This window comes from Molothrus ater, chromosome 8 (genome assembly GCF_012460135.2).
Source record: "Molothrus ater isolate BHLD 08-10-18 breed brown headed cowbird chromosome 8, BPBGC_Mater_1.1, whole genome shotgun sequence".
Classification (NCBI taxonomy): Eukaryota; Metazoa; Chordata; class Aves; order Passeriformes; family Icteridae; genus Molothrus; species Molothrus ater.
This window is the reverse complement of record NC_050485.2, coordinates 36011766-36033261: the sequence shown is the minus strand read 5'-3', so window position 1 is coordinate 36033261 and position 21496 is coordinate 36011766. Positions and strand designations below refer to the sequence as shown.

Sequence of the window (21496 nt, the reverse complement as noted above, 5' to 3'; positions counted from 1 at the left end):
AAAATCAAAGGTTGTTTCTGTGTAATGGTACAGTCCTGTGTAATACTGGAATGCACGCAGTTCTGAATCTTCACACTACCTTGGTTGGGCTGCCCCAGAATAGAAATCAACGGACACTGAAGACACTTGCACAGAATTCGTTCCCAGCTAATAAATCATGCAAATAAGGACAAAGATAAATATGTAACATTAACCCAGAAGCTTTTAGATGGGTTGTAGTTTTGTTTTACTTGTGTTATCTCCTTTGATATCCTGACTAATTACTAGTTTTTCAGTTTATTTTTGCATTCTTTTTAAAGTTTGTAATGAGGAGAAGCAACAGAGCTGCTATGTGCAGTATAGGTACAAAAGCAACAAATATATTTTATTAAAACTAGGCTCTGAAATTTTTAGCTTTTATTGATTCCATTGGAGCACTTGGCATCAGATGGGGCAGATTTTTCCATCATCTGAAGAAGATAAATATTAAAATCTTTTGCTAAAAAATATACTTTCATCCAACAGCTTCCTGGAACAATTAAGCAGATTTCCTGTGTGATGGTAGAGGGCAGTCTAGATATTCAGACCACCTTTAACATCAAAAACAATAAATTTATTTCCTAGTCCCAGAGAGTGAGCCAGAGGTAAGGTATTGCAGCAAGCTTCAGTCTCAATACATCTACAAATTTTCCTAAAATATTCAATGTTTTAGCTTCAGAACTATTCACAAGTCTCTCTGATGTGCTACTAGAATTTCAGTAGTTATCATTTTCAGTTCAGTTCCTATCTGGAACAAGAGAATGTTTGTTATCTAGGAAAAAGTCTATTCAGGCCCATTTCTTCCAGGGAGAAAAAAAAGATTAGGAAGATGTCTTGACAAACCACTAAAATTCAACTGTATTTCAGAGCATTCACAATTACTTTGTTCTGTGCAACAGTGTTGCCAATGTAAAAAGTGATTAAACCATGAAAATTTCAATTGAATATCTGTATTTGAAAAGACACAAAAAAAGCAAGATTCAAAAAATCTCACAGAGGTGCAGTTGTCGTCATCTAACAAGGACAGGTTAGGGGTGACTGGCACACATGCTTACTCATAAAATAGAATTCAGGCCCCCTGGGAGAGCTCCTGTATTTTAAATGTTCGATTAGTTTCGCATAGAAAAATCAAATGCTTCTCCAACAGGAAAGCGGCTCCAAAATCAGATGCTTCTCCAACTGAAAGCAGCTCCAAAATGCTTTGATTGAACTTTGCTTCTCTCTCTCCATACTCCCTAGTTTAGAGAGCATTCTTGGTTTCTGGGAACACGGAATAATAGTTTTAATATTCTCTCTAGTCCTCTTAAAGCAATGTCCCTGGATCTCTACATTTCTCAAGTGTGCCACTGCAATGATGTTCACAGATGGTTCACATACAAAGAGCAGGAACATGAGAGGACAAGCAGCCCACATGGCTTAATCCAAGAACAGAAGGCACACAGATATCACAGAAATAGTATAAAAACCTGATGACTAAAGTCCATCATCTGGGTCATATCCTGAATATATCAATTCACTCACCACACTTTAAATACAGGCTCCATCTATTTCAAAAGCAGAAAATACTAGACATTAGTAGAATCAACAGTAAATACCCAGCCAGATCACCTCTGTAAGTTCTTTCTACATTCATGGCTACTTTGAATGGAAAAAAGATGTCAAATGGGAGTTTCCAGTGCTTTTGGGGCTGGCCTCGTGGAGGTTCTGGCCAATCCGTCATGTCAGTGAAGGTAACAATAGTTGTCACAGGTACCATGCTCATGTTTAGAAACTGCAGCAAGAAGGGAAGCAAAAAGAGTTTAACAGTCTTAATACAAAAGGCATACCCATCCCCAATTTTCTAATGGGGACTCACTGTAGATGACTGGCAAGCATGATGTCTTTGGGATGGTAAGAGTTCAGTGTCCTAGGAGTAAGACCTCTTTCCCAAAACTGATACTTAGCAGGTAAATTGAGGGTATAGTAAAGATCAGTAGCTACTGTGTATTGTATGCTAGAGATCTCCAAAATGGCAGCAGTGACTTAAGCTCTGCTACAGTAAGCCTTCTACTCAGAGGAAAGACATACCAAATAGTTAGTAATAAGAACAGATGCAAGCTAGCTTTATTTTTTATAAAAGATCAGCTGACTCCTTGGACAAGTGCTTGCTACCAGAAAGAACTGCCACAAGATGCAATCCTATCAATAAATGTCAGTAAACTAAAGCAGGGACCCAATACAATATAAATTTATTGCTCACGTTTTAGGATGTTGTTTCAGGAAGGAGACAGATCAGTGAAGATCACACAGGGGACTGAACCTCTAAGGCCTCAGTTCTTTTCTGGTTTAACGGAAGGTAGCAAGAAAACTAATACACTAGCTCTTTGAACTGCATGGAGTTTCATGGCTACCTTGGGCTGATTTAAGACCATGCTGCTGCCAAAAGAGCAACCTCACTCTCTGCCCCACTTCCCAGCTCTGCGTGCCAACATTGAGAGGGCATTTACTGGCAGCACACCTTCTGTGCTTGCACTGGTTTATGCCAACCTGTGAAATTACCACCTCAATCACTTCCCTGAGAAGAATTTCAAAGATTGCCTTCAGAGCAAAATTCTGTAGGAAGCACTCAAAAAAATTGCAAGATAGAGTTCATGACACTTAAGAAAAAAATACTGCGACTCCTATTGGGGAATTTTTGTGGCATCCTCAAGGTGAATTAAAAAACACTGTGCCTAAATTTAAAAAAAAACCAACCAAACAAAATGAACAATGCATTGAGTACAGTCTTGGTTCTACAGGAGTGTGCAAAGAGGCATCATGAGCAGATCCCTTGTGCACCTTTGCATTTGCAGCACCAGTCCTGAGAGCATCAGCATGTGGCACTTCAGCCTGCCGTGGGTCCATTCCCCAGGCCTGCTCTGCTGCCCAAAGGTGGCCCCTGAGCAGTTCCCATTCCAGAATGGCTACAAGAAAATGCTGAGGCTATTTCTTCTGTCATCACCTGGAAACTTCGCTCACTTGCAAAGTGTCCTAATGTTCCTCCTTCCAGCCAGTTTACAACCTTCTTGCCCTCCATGCCAGATCAGACCTTGATCACAATTCACCACTGCTGAGCAGTTACAAATAGAATTTCCCAAACAATTCTGATACAAGTTCTCCTATCAATGAGTAAACACACTCAAAAATAGGCCAAGTTGCCCTAGTCAGTAAGAAGCCTCAAGATGATTGATTTAAGTGCCTGGACCTTGAAAAACTGCCTTAAAATCAGAGAGATTAGTGCAGGGAAAAAAGCTCCATACACAAACCCTCCTGAACAGCTGGGAGAAGGCAACCATTAGCAACTTCCAGCATGCTCTTGTAGAACTCCACATCATTTTAAAACGTCCTGTATTTTCATCAAGTCCAAATATAACTGTGATCAGATATTGTGTATGGGTGTGGAAATCGGGATGTCTTCCCTGGGTTCTCTGTTTTCTGGTCAGTTACTTAGGGAACTTTCCAGTGACACAGTGCTGTATAAATAAAAAAAGCTTTCTCTAAAAAATATTAAAGGAACTAAAGGACAGCTCTCAGATAGAGAATCTGTAGGCTAAAGCTGGGAAGTGGCATAATTTGAAAGTAATGTGCAGCCTAGTATGCTTACAAATAGTTGCACTTCATAACTGCTGGCTATAGAGCAAGTTGGTCCTTTCCTAAAATGTCTTTACTAACAACCCTAATTTGTGGATTTGTGACGTCACTGATGAAGTCAGTACTGATTTTAATGACATGGGGTTTTTTTGCTGTCAGAAACTTGCTTTCTTCTAATTAGCTTTGCAATATACCTTAAGGATCTAAAGTAATTAGCATCAGTTGCTCAAGCAAATCAAATCTGAATCTCATTCTTCTTGATTAGCTAATCCTGAGGGATTTGCACCCTACACTTTTACTAGGAATGCAAATCTTCTTCCTCAGACAGAAGATTTTTAAATTAATTTTATTAATAATTTATTTATTAATGAAGCCATGTAACAGGTGATTTAAAAAATATTTTCATGGGGTGTGAGTATCACTTTGCCTCAGGGCAATGAGTTTTACATGGTTAACATCTGCCTAGCCTCTTCTCTTCATGTATTTTGCAAGAAGGGAGAACCAAAGGGTACCATGAGATGCATTCAAACAAGCGTGTAAAATCTCATTTAGACTGAGTCTGAAGTTCAAAGAGTGTTAACACATCAGACAGCCTAAGCCCTTACAGAGAAGTATAAGCCTTGAAATATTTCTGCTGCCCAAAAGACTATGTGATATCAAAAAAAAAAAACAAAACACAATGGGATCCACTGACATGCTTGAAAAAGACTGCTCAACTGCTCATTTTTCTCTGTGGTCATGTTAGCTGACACATTCCTGCTGACATCACAAAATCACAAAATGGGCTGGGCTGGAAGGGACCTTTAAAGGTCACATAGTTCAAGCCTTCTATGATGAGGAAGGATGCCTTCAAATAGATCAGATAGTTCAGTACTCCATCCAACCTGGCCTTGAATACCCTCTTTTCTGGCTTACAGCCTTCCTCCCCAATTCTCCAAATATGCTGCCATCAGCATTAGTCACTTCCTCAGCTACCTGTTGGTGATTTCAGAAGCTCTAGAGGAACAGGAATCTTCTGCACAGATTATCAGCATCCTGCAGAGTCTCTGAAATATTATTAAACTCAAATCCCATACTAAGGCTTTAAGAGACAACTAAATATTAACCATGGAGTTACTGGATGTTTCTAAGTACAACTTTATACCAACCATAACTGAAAGTTTAAAGATTAAGTCCTAAAGTGGCAGAAAGTAGTTCAGGGTTGGAAAGAAGGTATCTTTTCCAGTTATACAACTGAGTGAGGACAGTACTGAAAAGACCACAAAACAACCCTCCTCTATAGAAGGCCACCATTGCAGCCAGACAACTGCTAAAATTCAATAAATCTCAACTTACTTAGTTTCAAGTCCATTTGATTCCTTGGTTCTTAAATAACCTGTAAACCCCCTTTAATAACCTCTGTGTGTGATGGAGGGTTTTTGATTCCATACCTTGAGGGGCTGACACTGGTAAAAGTGCCGTGTACCCACTACTTGAGCTTGTGGGCTGGACAGGAGGCCCACTTTAGTCCACAATATCTGTATCTCCAGGGTCACAGGAACCATACAACAGGAAGTGCAATTCACAGCCTGAAAATAAAATACACGCTAATCAATTTAATATAGTATTTCAAAAGTGATAAAGGACCATTATGGCCAAAGGCTAATATTTTGGATAATACAGGTAACAGAACCTGAATCAATCACTTCAGTACTATCTCTATAACTTCTGGTCATGTCAACCACCCATTTTGGAGCTACATACATCTCATTGTCATCTCAGTTCCAATTAGAATTCGTCTCAGCTTTACCCCTTGGATTTCATATTCCACCTAGCCATCCCCCCACAGATTAACAATTATTACAATGCATTTGGCGCACAAACTTTAACCTTATTAGGAAATATAATAGGATATAAATATCCCTACAAAAATATTCCCTATTCTGGAAAAGCAGAAGGGATTATAATAATAATTAATAGGAAGTAGCCAGCTACTTTCAGTTCCAAAAGGCTGTCAGAAAATTATATAACACTGGATTCCGCAATTAACTCTTTTTGCCCATTTAAATAGCATGACCAGGATTCAAGAGATAGGAAATCTGTCAGGGTTTGTTGGGTTTGAGGTTTTTTTTGCTAAGTACTCTAATAAGATGAACATGAACCATAATGACTGCTTTCACATATTAAGACCCCTGAGAGTCATAGGTTCATTATACAAAAAAAGTCCTGATAACCCCACCTCCCCGAGGCAATACAAAGATATGAAAGGAAAAATATTTACAGTTAGTGTGTCTGCATTCATATTACCTCCACACTGCAGTTCTCAATTAGAACGGTCATCCACTCTTCTGCCTGGGTTGAATGAGCACTGCCAGTTACAGCAAAGTCTTCTGTTCTGTTCATCCCCTGAAAAGCCTTGTATAACTTCTGCTGTATGTAACTACAGTTACTGTCTTCCAATATTGGGGATAGGCTGGAAATGAGAAAAGAACACCTTTAAGAAAGTGATTTCCAGGACAAAAAAAAAAAATCCAAACCACTGTCAACATCCTTTCTTTGCAATAAGTATTATTTCTTCTGCTCTTATAATGAGTCAACAAGTATTGGCATTAAACAGATGCAGTTTCAATCCTTTCAGCAACAAGAAAGGAGAAAAACATGGCAGGGACAATGATAAGGAAAACTGACAGCTCTTCAGCCATCTTATCGCATCAGTGGTCCTACGCTTGCCATGTCAAAGTAACAATCTAAATCATCAAAACAACCACCTTTCAAGATTCACTCCTCAACTCTACTCTTGCCCAAGACGTATTGCCAGACTAGAGCCTCAAAATGTCCCAGAAGACCTTCACAATGTTCAGATTATTCTAGCAGTCCACCATCTTTACTATATTCATGTTCTCTTAGGAGTTTGTGAAAGATCTGTAGAGAAACACTGGTGACCTCAGGGAAGGACCTAGGCTTAACAGAAATACATGAGAGACTACAGAAAAACATTCTGAGTCCACAACTTCCAACTGTTGGAAAGGATGACTGCAGAGTGTGTTGTTACCTGATTTTGCAGCCTGTTCTCATATTCCTTCCAAACTGTACTGTGTGCCTGAGGAATTGTGAACAACTTCCATCACTTTCACTCCTTAATATGCTCATCTGACAGACTGCATATCAAGAAGCCAAACAAAAGTATAAACAGACAACATACAACACTCATCTCATTTAACAATCCACTCACCCCATATTCCTCCTTTTCCCTATTAGGGCACTATAAAAGTTCAGACAGTGCAGTAACAGAAATCAAAAAAACCCCAGTGATAAACAAAAAGTCATAGCAGAAAAAGGATACATGTTGCTTGGCACCACTGTTTGCAATCAACAGTGGTGCTTCAGTGATATAGCCAGGGTTTCCGCTTCTAGGCAACATATGAGAAAGAGTCCTGGTCTACAAAGCGACAAAGAGAAGAAATAGAGGAAAAAGATGAAAAAATTAGCATCAATGACATCCATTCATCTCCAAAGATCAAATTTGCATTCTCAAAAATGTAAATGTAAGCTGTTTTTTGAATGACAGATCATTATACACTACTTAAACTATTTGCTTCCAAGGACTCTTTCTTACCTGGCCAATTTAATTTGCAGTCCAGGAGGTAAAAAACTAAATGTCAGTATCCTGAAATGTGGGTAATACCAGGAAAGCTCTCAATACAATGAATTGCTATTGCTCAACATTTGTCTCTGAGGAAGTGAACAGATCAGTCAGGGCAATTCTACAGAAGAACTGCAGAACAAACCCTGCCTTGATCCTGATTCTTAGTGGACCATTTTACTTCTAAATGGTTGTATGGCAGTCTGGGCATAACTTCAACAAAGTTGCATTGCACACTTACCAACCCCTGAGGTCATCACTTATTCAATTTTACATTGAATTACATAAATCATGGGACATGATTTATGTGAACTTAACACACATTAGTATTTCCCAGATTTCCACCCCCCTCAAAGTAACTTTCTTTCCTGCTGCACAGGCAAAAGTGTTAAGTACCTGGAATAAATTTAGTAACTTCTTTCACAAACACTAAACACGTCACATACAGCCTTAGCTTCAACCCTTTCCTTCACAAGGCCAAGCTGCTGACTTATCATCTTCCCTTCTACCTCAACAAACAAACAAATGAAAACAAAAAATAACCCCCCTCCAAAAATACCAAAGTCAAATCCTGCAACAAAACAAACAAAAAACCAAAACAATACCCCCAAAACAAACAAACAAACAACCCAAACAAAATAAAACAGTGCCAAAAAGCCCAAAACCAAATAAACCAAAAAAGTCCCCAAAATCCCACCCTCAAAAAACCACCAAAAACCCCCAAACAAACAGAAAACACCTAAACAACCACCAAACCAAACCAAGAGCAAAAATCATCATATAAAAATAATCAGCTCCTTGAAATTTTTGCAATGAAAGACTGCATGCTTGTGCTGAGCCTGGACTCTTCTACTAGCATGCTTTATTTGAGACCAGAAACGCCTCCCCTCTTCAATCATCTGTACCCCAGGACTCTGTTACTACTATATCACAGTGAAACTGCTCTAACCCCTCCAGGTATCTTCTGTACAGAAATTAATCACAAGCTAGACTACAAACTTGGTAAAATTCCAGGGAGGATGGGGATACTAACCCGGAAGTGCATGGTGAAGTGCTGCTGCAGAGAGGATCTGGAGTTCACAGAGATGTTGCTGACTTTGAACTGGACAGAAACACTCTGAATCCCACTTGTGCCACTATATTCTATCTCATAGGTCACCTGAAAGTCCAATGTAGAGAATAATAGGAGACAGAGTTAGGTAATAGGGCAATGGCTTGAAGCTTGTGGTAAGCTGCTCGAAAAGGAAAGAAGATTCACATACCTCAGAAACAACATTGATGCATGTACTGTCTTTCATGTGGGGAGCTCCAGGTGGTGAGACTGCAGTGACATTTACCTGGAGACAGTAAGCACATTAACAATCAGTTACTGTTTAAAAGGAGAGTGCACTTTTTACTCTTTTTCACTGCTTTTCCATCTAAGTCAGATTTACCTCCTTGCTGTGATCTGGGGGGCACATCACACTGCTCCAGATCCTCAATCTTTTTCCAGGAAAGTAAGCTACCTCCATGAATTCAGCCCTACCATTCATTCAAAAATACACCCTTATTATGTCCTTTTTTTCTATAATGTCTTACTTTTGTCAAGAAAAATCTTGTCTTGGACACAGCACATTCCCATTTTCCCTTCAGAACCAGAAATGAGACTGACCTTCATGGATGGCATAACGGTGTCATTAATTGGGACCTGGGGAAAAAAAGCAAACCGTTTTACAATTCCAATAAAAAGTGAAGTAAACTGCTGTGTTTGTGACTAAAGCCATAACATTGTTACAAAAGAACCTGAATAGTTATTGTCAAAATTACTTTGTTTATTCCAGATGTGTAAACGTCATCATTTTGCAATTTATAAATCACAGACATAGTTCACAGAAGGCATTTTAAAATACCAAAAGACAAATTTAAGCTTGGCCTAGTTAATGTCCTGCAGAATGCAGGTACTTTTAAGTGCCACATCTCTGATCCATTCCTGAAACTCCGTCTTCTGCAATCAAATACTTCAGCCTTCAGTTAAGGAAAAACTGTACTTTGGCAACAGTGACAAAGAAAGTCCTGAAAACATTAATTAAATCTGATCAATAGATTATTCTCTACTAGTTAAGTAGATTTAGATTTCCAGTAGAAGGGTATACTGAGTCATCAGCCTTAATATGTACTCCTATTTACAATGTTGTTTCCTCTTGGAAAACCAGAAAAACTCTACAAGCTGAGAGGAGACATTTTCATATAAGCTTTCAGTAAAACGAGTGGGATGAACCCAGAACAGTAAACTGGTTACTTTGAATTTATTGTCAGGATAAATAGTAAAGAAATTGATATGGACATAAATAAAGCTAATATTAATAAGGGGGCATCAGTATGATTTTAGAGATACCACTTTATGTAAAAAAGAACACCCTAATTCTTTACTGAGAACATGTACTGCTTGGTTGATCAAGCTGATGGAATAAGCAAGATATACTTTGATAAACAATCTGTTTAAAATGCAAGAGAACTTTAGATAGGCCATTAGAACGATGAAGTATCAATGAAGTACCTGCTAAATACATTAAGAATTTGCTAATAATGGAAGTTTATTGGAAAGTAGTTTGAAATGAAGGATTACCACCAGTCATGACATTTTTTACAGGTTTCCTGTTGTAGCACAGCATCCCCGATGTGGTGATAATTAGCATTGACTCTATGATTCTAGAAGGCTGATCAATCACCTTATTATACTATACTTATTAAGAAACACGTCGTCCTTACCAACAGTCGGATACAGTTTTTCTTAATTGGTCCTTGAATCTAAACACTATCACCATTGGCCAATTAAGAAATCACCCTTTGGTAAACAAATCTCCATAACACATTCTACATGTTCACAACAACAGGTGCAGCAAGTGAAGATAAGAATTGTTTATCATTCTTTTCTCTGATCTTCTCACAGTCTTCCCTGGGACTATGCCTGGCAAAGTTGTGCCTGCTGCTCTCTGAGGCCAGAGAGTGGCTACCACAGTTTCCCAGCAAGAAGGCCTCAGCAATTGGGAGATCAGGAATGACATACCAAATGACCTTCAGTTTTACAGTTATCTGAAGTCACAGTGGAAGGCAATGCAAAGTCAAACAACTCAGATTTTGACAAAAAGCAAGAAATTTGAAATGCACCTTTAGCACAGTGAAGTCATGGTAGTAGGAAGCAGCATCTAGGGCAGGGTCAGTCATGCAGCTCTTGCTCAAGTTGGCAAAAATCCGAGTACAGCTTGTGCTTTTACTGTCCAGGAAGCCTGCGTGAGTTAAGACATGACAACAGATAAAACAGAAGCAAACCACCCTAAGATATTCTTCCCCCTTTACTAACCAGCAGGATTCCCATCAACACAAAGTCCACTGGCTCCCATTTTTATTGGCTGTCTAAGCACGCTCAATACAGATGATGAATCAAAGTAGATGAGGATTGGATCACCAGCCTGAAAAGAGAAATTGGAGAAATCACAAAGTTACAGTGGAATACTAATGCCAAGGGTAAGAGACATATCTATATTTCTCTGTGCACACCTGGTTTTGTCTAAAAGGTTGTCCAACCTCTTAAATACAAGGCAACTGACCAGAAATACTTTATACGCTAAGGTATGGAAAGTACTGAGAGATAAACAGTTCAACAATGTGCTCTGGTAGCCAGGAGGGCCATCTGTGTCCTGGGTGCATCTGGCTCAGCATCACCAACTGCTACCAGTCTGCTCTGCACCATGGTATGGCCTCACCTTGAGCCCTGAGGGCACTTTTGGGTGCCATAACATAAGCCATAAAGCTGTTGGAGAGCATTCTGGGCTACAAAGAGGGCTACAAAGATGGTGAAAGGTCTCCAGGGGAAACCACACAAGGAATCGCTAAAGTCACTTAGCTTGTTGAGCCTGGAGGAGACTGAGGGGAGATCTTACTGCACTCTGCAGCTTCCTCCCAAGGGGCAGACACTGATCTCTGCTCTCTGTGACAAGGGATAGGACTCAAAGAAACTGCTGGAAGTGTGTCAGGGGAGGCTCAGGCTGGATATCAGGAAACGGTTCTTCCCCAGAGGGTGGCTGGGGCCTGAACAAGCTCCTCAGGTAATGGTCACAGTCCCAAGGCTGACAGAGCCCAAGAAGCACTTGGAGAACACTCTCAGGCACAGGGTGGGATTGCTGGGGCGTCCTGTGCAGGGCCAGCAGCTGGACTTGATGATCCTTGTGGGTCCCATCCGACTCAGGATATGCTATGATCCTATGATAATATGGCTTCTAGGTACAAAATAAGAATCTTTCCATCTGTTCTCATTAGACATCATTACAGAGAGGCTTAGTAAAAGCGTATGTGCAAATTGATTGCTATTTTCTTTCAACTCACGCGGTAAAAAGCAGAGAATGATGGCTGAACTTGTGATGGTGCTAAGAAAGAGTGCCTGCCATACTTCTCTAAGAACTCCGCAAAATCAGATTCTTGGATATCCTGTGGCTGTTGGAAATAGTTCAGCTTTGCTAGAGTTTGAAAAGAGAAAAAAAATAAATCCACCAATATTAAGTTACTAGAGAAGATAAGGGTAAATACTGTGCCAATATTTTTAAAATAAATAACTTTAGTAATTGTAAGCTACTTGGTGCCTTACATTAATTAATAATGGATTATACTTATAATAGGCTAGTTATACTTGTAATAGGCTAATATGATCTACAAAACAGGATGATATCATGAATACAGTTCACAGGAAACAAGTATTAATACACAAAGCGACTTTCCAAAAAGCATAAGACTCCTTAACAGCTATATTAATATGTGCTATGATTTCCATGAGATGCCCATATTAGACACACATGAAATCTGAATTACAAAATTAATCAGCCATTTGTGAGTTCACTAAAAGCAATATTAAATGTATTCAAAATAGTTAAGTAAAACTGGTAATTGGTAAAACTCAAGATAAGTATGAATAGACAATAGGCATCCTAAAAAAACCTCCAGACTTCCTATTGGTATCCTCTTATAATTTCTTTGCTCTTCCTTGTATGCAAAACACTCCGACAAAATCTGTAAAGAGCTGAAAGCAGGACAAGATAATAAAAAGCTAACCTTGTTTTGACCAGCTGTTGTACCTGTTAATCTCCTGAGCCCCTCTCAACCTAAAATACTCAAAGCTTTAGGTCAGAAGCAGATGGAACTGTGGGTCGCAATTCCCAGACAACTCAAAAAAGAAAATGGTAAGTGTTCAAATGTGAGACCACAGCAATTGCACTGAATGCCAGAACTGGACATTGAATCACTCAAATGAAGTACAATGTGGAAAGCAAAAAGAGAAAAGAATGTTAATGGCATATCCTACAGTATATATGATTACCAGTGGAAAAAAATCACCACCAGTAGAGAAGAAAGGATGAAAATAAGCATATATAATGAAGAATCCAAGACACAATAAGAAAAACACTTTCTGAAAATTATAGTAGTGGGATACTTTAAACGTCAACCCTTATCTGCTGCTCTATGTGTAGCCAACTAGGTACAGTATCTCAGATACATAAGCAATTAATAAAGACTTATTTGTGCTCAGCCAGAAACCCTACCCTTAATAATAGTGCAATGATCTTTGTCTTTGGTGATCAAGATCCTGATTCACTATGGTCTCTCCAAAACTGTAACTGCAGTCAAAATAATTAGCAACAATTACAACATGTAGTTCAAAAAAATATTCCCTAAGCAGAGGCAATCAAAATATGCGAAAAGAAAGATTGCTTACAGTCATCCAACTGCACACAGAACAGTGGATCTTGTCCACCAGGATCAGAAACGATGTCTGTAGAATAAGGGGTATTACTTCTGAAAATTAGTGACTTTTCCACACACACTTGACTCACAGACCTGTAAAGACAAGCCCCCCAACCCCACCCAGCAAACTATAAAATTGACCATACTTGCATAATTTCATCTTTTACATTACATAATGTCAAGAACGCAACACAGTTTTATTTGATGAAAATAAACTTTTCATCAGTTTAGATGAGCTGGTTTACAATCTGCATTGATAATCAATTACAGAAAGCCTCTCTTGTCATTGTAGTAACTTTGTGGATACTCGGTGAGTGTAATTAAAAATCACTCTAACATTTCCTGGGAAATAAAATTATTAAAAAGAAAATCAGTGCCCATATATTACAGTTCCTCTCGGTCCTCATCACAAGGCCAATCTGCAAAGACAGATTTTACTCTCCAATAGCTGAAACCATCTTCCTCACTGACAGCATCTTGCGGTCTGTACTTGTTTGAGCGTCTCCTCACAGCACTCCAAAGCACCTTTTACTTAAACCCGGACTTCCCAGCTCCCACCTCCAACTGTCTCATTACGGAGTAACCAAGCCTCCCTTCATCCCGGCCACTGTGCTGTCTGCCCCGGGAAGCCTTTCCCAGTCCCCGGCCCAGCGCTAAGATGACCCTGGGCCCGGGGGCGCGGCAATACCACCGCGAAGCACAAGCAGCCAAGCCACAGCTCCCGCCGGGAGCGCGGGCTCGGGCCCGCCTCGGCCCGCTCCGGCAGCGGCAGAAGCCCATCCCCTACCCACCTGCTGCCGCGGGAGCGCTGGGCCGCGCCCGCGGGGCTGAGGGCAAGCAGCGACGCCATCAGCAGGAGCTGCGGGGGCACCGCGCGGGACCCGCGCATGGCCGCCCACCAGCGCGGCACACCCCGCGGAGCCACAGCGCCTGCGCGGCACTAAGGGGCGGGGCCGGGCCGGCGGGGCGGGGCAGTGCTCTTCTGAAATAGCGTGTTTGAAAGAGATAATTTCAGGTAACTGTAGCTACTCTATGGTGACAGCTACTAGCAACTATCTACCATTAATGAATTCATATTATGTCATAATGACTTTGCTAAGAGCAGTTGTGTCTAACATTCAACATGAGCTACCTTATTCTGCGATCATTTATATAATTTAAATTAAATTATAAATTGACTTGGTCACTAAGTAATCACTGCTTTACATTACGTTAGAGTGCATAAATTGGTCTGCAGAGCTGCCTAGGTAAAAACACAGTGTTTCACTAATTCTAGGCTTTGTATCAGAAGCATTTCTACCCAGTGGACCAGATGGGAGAAGATTCTTAATTTTGACATCATGAAAATTTTTCCCAAACAACTGCCAGAGCTTAGTTAAAATTCCACACAGATAAGTCCTGGAAGAGTTTGGCTTTTACAGTTGTATCTTTTAAATAAAAATATTTTTCGAGGTACTTTTTATGAGGTTCTTTTTCAGGCAATATCTAAATAACATCTGAATATGACTGGCACAATATAGTGGAGATTAAAAAGTCAGTATGCATTCAAGGAGTCAAATAAGCCAGATCCATGAAAGGAAGCAGGCCAAAGGTCTTCAAAAATGCAGGTACTGTGACGGGCCTGCTCAAGTTTGCTGGTTTTAAGCTGTTGGATACTTCAGGGATTCCTTACTCTGGAAACATTGCAATACCATGTTTGAAACTCTTCCTTAACCTTCTATTGCTCATGTCTGTCAAAGGAAAGCTCACTGGCAAGGCCTTTGTTTTGATGTAGTTTCATTCCTATGTTCAGTGTGTACTAAATTTTCACCAGAAGCAAAGATGGAGAACAGATACCTTAAGCCACTACATTTTGGCAAGTAAGGACAGCACAGACAACAGAGTCATTGTGCCATTGGATATTTACTTATCATTTACTGTCTTTCATTCTATATGAAATACACCCACTCCTCAGTAGATTAACTGTTTCAGTGATTTTGTTATAAGTGCTTTCTAGGAACAAGTGATTAAACCTAAATAAAACAAAAAAAATCAAAAGATTGATTTAAACTTTTATTCAGATTGATAATGGAAAATAATAATACAAGTTATGTGATCATGATCAATTTCTGAACAAAAAGAATAAGATGCATAGTGTCTATAGGTAATACTTCCAGTTTGTCTAAATCTCTTTGCAACCTTTTGTTTCTCCCCTTCATTACCCTTTATGTGCATTCATGGCTCTACATTAGTATGCAGCTTGGGAATAAACAGAATCTATATGCCTAGTCTCCTCAGGGTCACACACGAATTCCACGGTATGTAATGAGAAGGAACAGCATTCACAGTACAGATAATGAAGTTGGCCTTAAGCTGCTTCAGGGCAGAACAGAAAGAAAGGAGCAACAGGTGAGAAAATGTTATGGAAAACTGTAAAAAAACCATAAACATTTTAATGTAAGAAATTTTTTGTATTTTCTTACATGTTAAAAAAGCACACTGCATCAAAGGCCTTTGAGAAGGACAAGCATGTAACACATGAAATGAGATGTTTGAACCTGGAAATCAGAGTGCAAAAGAATCAGGAAGTAATTATAATAAAAAAGCAGATGGAGCAAACCAATTGTTCCTTTGACATCTATATAATTCTCATTAGAAAGTATTTGGTCTGTACTATTTCTCATTCTCTCTAGACTCACCTTGCCTTTAGGAGGACTGGAATCAGGCATGTCATCTAGTACCTCATCTATTCAAGGAAAATAAAAGAAATCCTGTAGAAGGCAAGTGGAGTGTAAAGTAATCTCCCTGGTGCACTTTCTTTTGACCATTTACAGGAGATGCTCTATTTTTAAAGTTTTTACTATGTGGGTTAATATGACTACTTTAATCTCTCATTTGTACAGACATGTGACTCTAGTGGCAGTAAAGGTCACAGACCCTTTACCAGAATCTACCAGCAATTTGCCACTGGTCTCTGTTTTATAAAGTATCAGGAGACCATAACTGTTGTTGCATAGCAAATGGGAGGACAAATACCTATTTCTTAAGTTTTCAGATTTGGATACCAGTCATTCTATATTGGGTTATGATTTTAGAAAAGTCAGAAAGCTTAGTGAGGCGATATATGACCATCACCCAAATATACAATTATTATTTTTTTCTTTAGCCAGTTCCTTGATTTAATTCCCTTCAGTTAACTTAAAAATTAATTCATATGATTGATTTTAACTTCGTCTTGTTTGTTTCCTTCCTATGTTTTCCTGGTCATTTCACCATGACATAATTAGTTGATTTTGATAGTCACAAACCATGTGACCACTTTTCATTATATAGCAGCCAGTAATTTTCCATCGAAATTGGAGATAATACATCCAGACTCCTAGCACAGTGTCAGAGACTGAAATGTTATAGTTTATGACTTAAACATTTTCATTAAAGACTTTTGTCTGTTGTAGCAGAACTGTACTACAAAAGCTGCAGAGAAGGCCACCACACTCTGACTGAGGCTTTACACGGCTCGCTGATGAAGATAAGATGAAGTAAAAACTCAGGGCTGGGGACATTCCCAAAGCACAAGCTTAACACCTTCAGGGCGGAGATCGCAGCCCCAGGGCTATCAGCTGCCAGGCTTGGCACAGACCCTTGCACCAAAGGGTGAGAGGAAAAAGGCTCTGTGTCTGTGTTGGAGAATCCTCTGGTCAGAGGCGCAGTGACCGCCCATCCGGCACTGTGCAGAGGAGCCCAGCTGAGGGACCCTTCACCCGGGGAGAAAGCCGCAACCACTCAAGGACAGCAGAGGGGTTTCACGGCCCATCAAAGCCCCTCCAAGAGGGTCCCCAGAGCCTGCACCAAAGCACGGCAGCACGATGCAACAAAGCCAGAGAGAGTCTTGGAAGGACAGTGTCAACCCGGCCCCCTGCAAGGGAGGCACCTGGGCGTTCCCACCTGGCCCAAAACCGTATTAATCCACGGGATTCTGTACTCGGCGTGGCGTGGCGGTGACAGGGGACTCTCACCGCCAGGAAGACCAGATCGAAGGGATCAAGGAGAAGTCGCTGGGACCCACGGATGGGTGATATGCTTCCCCCTAACTCTTATCAGTCTCCCCCGGTTCCCCCAACCCATAAATACAAAAAGAGTATTTGCACACTTCTTTTTCTATTTATTTCTTTATTTTCTCTTTCTTTCTCTTTGCCTCTTTTACTATTAAATAAAAGATACCCATTTTTGGCAACAACATTTGACCTTGTCTGATTTTAGTCACATTTTTTGGATATATTTTGAACCTTCAAGGTTCTTTCTATTTTATGCAGAGAGACTTAGTTTTCTTTGCTCTTCAGGGTTTAAACTGGTCATAACACCTAGGTATTTCATGAGGATAAATAAGTAATAGAAAAATTTTAGATGTTTATATTGTGGTGGTGCCATTTTGGCTAATTTCTACATTACAGAAGTCAGTTGAGCTTTCACATACTCATTTGCTTATGAGGAGACACTAGTCTTACCTGAGTCTGGGATTCTGCCAACAGACATTCAGAAGTGTCTGGGCTGTAGCCAAGTAAGAGGTACAAACATCGTGTGTGTGTGTGTGTGTGTGTGTGTGTGTGTGTGTATATATATATATATATATATATCACAGTAGGCCCCAGTAAGCCACTGTTGTTATTATCTAACATGATTACACAAGACCAATATATTGCTTTCTGCTTCAGAAATCAACACAGGTTTGCTATAGGGTTTTTTTCTTGCCCACCTAATTTCAGATTAGTTTTATTTCTGTTCATCGATATTCATAGAAGCAAGACAGTTACTTGATTTAAATGGGTACTGTAGCCAGGGAAGGGTTATGTAGTACAGGTAAGGATTGAGTCTACTCCTGAATTCTTTACAGACCCTTGTACTGGAACAGCCTATTGGTACAGAGTTACAGTCTAGTTTGAAGTGCAAGGGGTTTAGGTTTAAAATTGAATTTATGTACATAAGCCTTTAAATTGTCTTCATGACCACAGTGATTTCTCTCACAGAATCTGGTATGACTCAGTAAGTGAGGGGCAGTGGTGAGGCTCTAGACACTTCATTTGGTGTGTGTTGATATGTGTCAGTGCAGTCAGGCAGCCTTTTTCTCTTTTCTTTTCTTTTCTTTTCTTTTCTTTTCTTTTCTTTTCTTTTCTTTTCTTTTCTTTTCTTTTCTTTTCTTTTCTTTCTTCTCTCCTGTGACTTCTTCCTGCACTGGCAGATGTGGTCCCAACATTCTTGGGCATTTTGTTCTGCTTTAGATGGTGTATGCTGTATTTCCAAAGGTTTCACGTTAGAAGCTCTCTCCACGGGGACAAAGATTCCTGGCGACAGCATTTCTTAGCACTAGGTTCGTGGGCAGGAAGGCATCAGTCGTTGCCTGCGCAGCCCTTGAGCCGCGCCCGCCCCGGAGCTGCCCGTTGCCGCGGCGGTTCGCGAGCAGCCCGCGAGCGCAGCCGGGCCGCGGGGGCGGCTCCCTGTCGGCCGGCCCGGCCCGGCCCCTCGAGCGAGGCCGAGAGGGAGGCAGGGCAGTGAGGGCGGGTCCGCGTGTGTTGTGGGAGCGCTGCCGGGATACGCGCCTGTGCTGTGGGAGCGGCGAGCGGCCGAGGGGCGGCCTGCGGATGCCTGGCGGGCGCCTCCGGCAGCCGCATCCCTGGGCTGCCCGGGCAAGCGTTCGGCACCTCGGGAAAGCCTCGCGCTCGCGGCTCAGAGCTGCCCCGCGGCACTCGCGGCGAAGCCTCGTCCGGCCGCGGGATGGAGCTGGCGGTGAGGGAGCAGCTGCTCGCCGCAGAGAGCGCAGGAGGTGAGCGGGCGGCCGGCCGCTGCGACCGCGCCACCGTCTTTAAAAAGAAGTGAAATTCAAATCCGACTTCAAATAGAAAAGCAGCTTGATCCTAATCTGTTTTCTAAATTCTCTTCCTAGTGTGCTAACGTTGGTGACTTTAAATAGTAAGAGAGTTGTTAGTTGTTATGATGTTGCTTCATCTTAGAACTATGCCTAACTTCGAACAACGCGTGTGTGACATTATTTTCCTTAAACATTCTTCATTTATTTCTGCAGATAAGAGATTGGATATCGTGTAGCTCATTTGAATGCAATCATGTCAGTACACCTGGAAACAAAAATTTCTTTATTCCTTTTTTGTTTAATTTCAGATGTTCAGGCTTTGAAGAATGCTTACAAGTTAATCAAATCAGCCAGTGAAAGAGAATCTGCACTTAATTCAACAGATAACATCAGCACCGATTTATATGTTTTATGTGCTGAACAAGCGCTTCAGGTTTGTAATTTAGGTCTTTTATCTGTATTGAATGAAAACACGTATACGATGCACTGCATTTACAGCTGTTACAGTTACTATTTTAAACATCTCAGAACTACCCCAGGAAAGTACTACACCTTTCTGGTTTTGGAGAGCAATTGTTTAAATATGCATTTTCCATTAAAACTCTGTGATTTGTGAGTTTTGTAATCGTACCCAAATTAGCAAGGTGTACTGTGATATATAGAAAATTTTTTGCCGTGCCTGTTTTTTTCTTGTTATGGAAAACTAAGCATTAAGCAATTTGGTTACAACTGAAGAAAATACATTTGTGAACATCTGTACCAGGCAAAAGAACCCTAATAAAAATAATCAATAATTATTTTTGATTATTATTTGATTATTTGACTATTTTGATTAATTATTGATAATTAATCAATAATTTTTTTATTAAAAATCAATATTTAATCAATAAATATTAATTATTCAACGATCAACATTTTTCAATATTGATTATTGAATAATAATCAATAAATATTATTATTTATTGATAATAAATAATCAGTATTGATTATTATAATCAATTAGCCCTGGTCGATTCTAATGATGAAAGGCTGTTGCTAATTGAAATTACTTCTATAAAATGTGGTTGAGATTTTAAATTTTGAAGTATTTGTTGATATTCAATTTATGATCATAAGTGATTGAGTTTTAAACAGACAGAGTTTGTAGTAAAACTTTTTTTTTTCCCCAAGCTACAATCCAGTCAAAATCTGCCTGTGGTCTGAAAATTGAGATGTAGCACTGACAAATCCTGCCTCCTTTAAAAAAACCCCTTAAAATTCTTTTAAGAATTTTGTCTTTATGTTAGCAATTGTGTTTTAAAAATGAAACATTTTTGGGTACTGTAAGCAATTCTATGACAGAATGAGTAGTTTTGTTAAATATAGAAGCTTTTTTTATCAAATACATTTGGAATGACAAAACTATGCCTTTAATAAATAGGCTTATATCACAACTGATATGCATCTCTATGGAATATTGCTTACATACTGGTAAGGAGTTAGATGTTACCCTTGGTTAGGCATGCATTTAAAAAGCTAACAATTCTTAATTATTTGTTGCCATTTTTAAAATATTTAAATGCCTTGTTTTGGTTTTAGCTGGGATATCTGGAAATTAGCAGTGATTGTCTACAGATGTATTTTAAAGGAAGATTTCCTGTGAACCAGTTTCTTGGCAGAGCATATTTGTGCCAAGGCCAGTTGCATGCTCCACGCTCTACGGATAATTTGGTGAGAAATCATGAAGGTTGCTCTATATTAAGCCTGGTTTTACAGGTATTTACTATTAGGTTTTTATGTGTTGCTTTCAGTAATTTAAAATACACAAGGATAATCAGGACTGTGCAAAAATCCAAGGAAATGTATTAACAAGTAATTTAGGAGTAAACAAAACTTACCATCTGAATCAGACTAATATTTTAAATATTTTGGAGGAAATAAAAAAAGAGTACTTGTACAGGTGGTTGATTGTTTTAAGTCACCCTCTTAACTTTTTACTTAAATATGATACGTTCAGACCAAATTAGCTGTAGCTGTTGAAATAATCACAGATTTTATTTGGGAAGCATTTCATAGGCTTATGGGAAGTGGAGGACTGAAGAGGCCCTCAGAGAGGTTGCAGAGCTCATTTCTGTGGCAGTGTACTTCCATAACTGATCAGTAACATGTCCATGTAGTACTTGGATGTGGCTTTTTGAAATGAGAGGTGGTAGCATCTCAGCAGGATACTTCTGCTTCTGTGTATTGCTTTGAGGTGTTACAATTCCCTGTATATGAAAAGTAGTTTTTATCTCCGGCTACTTTTAAAAGGAGTGGGATCTGTTTTCTGTCTTCAGTATTTCACTTGTCCTTGTACCGTGATCAGTCAGCTTTGATCATCTGTAAATGATATCTAGCCCTCCAAAATAACTTTAACAGATGTTTAGAATCATAGAGTATTCCGAGTTGGAGGGGACCCATAAGGATCATCAAAGTTCAACTCCTGGCTCTGCACAGGACTACTCCAAAAATCCCACCCTGTGCCTGAGAGAATTGTTCAAATGCTCCTTGAGCTCTGTCAGCCTTGGGGCCATGACCACTGCTCTGGGGAACCGGTTCAGTGCCTAACCATGCTCTGGGAGAAGAACCTTTTCCTGATGTCCAGCCTAAACATT

The 21496-nt window shown here is 39.9% G+C and overlaps 2 protein-coding genes across 5 annotated transcripts in view; one reads left to right on the top strand and one right to left on the bottom strand.

Moving 5' to 3' along the window:
• Nucleotides 1–1504: 1504 nt before the first annotated feature.
• Nucleotides 1505–13923, bottom strand: TCTN3 (tectonic family member 3). 4 transcript variants are annotated; one of them, XM_036385485.2, is made up of 13 exons: nt 13813–13923; nt 12993–13114; nt 11612–11742; nt 10590–10698; nt 10397–10515; nt 8901–8936; nt 8512–8586; nt 8283–8408; nt 6950–7045; nt 6659–6756; nt 5914–6079; nt 5058–5195; nt 1505–1789 (listed from the first exon to the last, which is right to left on the bottom strand). In XM_036385485.2, the coding sequence occupies exons 1-13, from the start codon at nt 13908–13910 to the stop codon at nt 1568–1570; spliced, it is 1536 nt and encodes a 511-aa protein (XP_036241378.1). In that variant the 5' UTR covers nt 13911–13923; the 3' UTR covers nt 1505–1567. The 4 variants fall into 4 exon arrangements, with proteins under 4 accessions (XP_036241378.1, XP_054371516.1, XP_054371517.1 ...); XM_054515541.1 differs by having other exon boundaries at nt 11612–12299; nt 12993–13049; nt 13813–13913; XM_054515542.1 differs by lacking the exon at nt 12993–13114 and having other exon boundaries at nt 13813–13903.
• A 4801-nt stretch (nt 13924–18724) lies between these two features.
• CFAP46 (cilia and flagella associated protein 46) overlaps nt 18725–21496 on the top strand; it is a 71187-nt gene continuing 68415 nt past the window's right edge. Inside the window, exons 1-3 of the mRNA XM_036386126.1 lie at nt 18725–18818; nt 19172–19296; nt 20442–20573. Of these exons, the coding sequence (XP_036242019.1) occupies nt 18770–18818; nt 19172–19296; nt 20442–20573 (306 nt within the window). The 5' untranslated portion in view covers nt 18725–18769. The remainder of the gene's footprint in view (nt 18819–19171; nt 19297–20441; nt 20574–21496) is intronic.

Bases quoted from the DNA above. Each gene is read 5' to 3' on its own strand.
- TCTN3 (XM_036385485.2), bottom strand. From the start codon at position 13,910: ATGCGCGGGTCCCGCGCGGTGCCCCCGCAGCTCCTGCTGATGGCGTCG. The intron at 8,409-8,511 runs GTATGTGAATCT...TTGGACTTTCAG, and splicing joins GCATCAATGTTGTTTCTGAG to GTGACCTATGAGATAGAATA. The intron at 5,196-5,913 runs GTAATATGAATG...TTTTATTTTCAG, and splicing joins TTGAGAACTGCAGTGTGGAG to GCTGTGAATTGCACTTCCTG.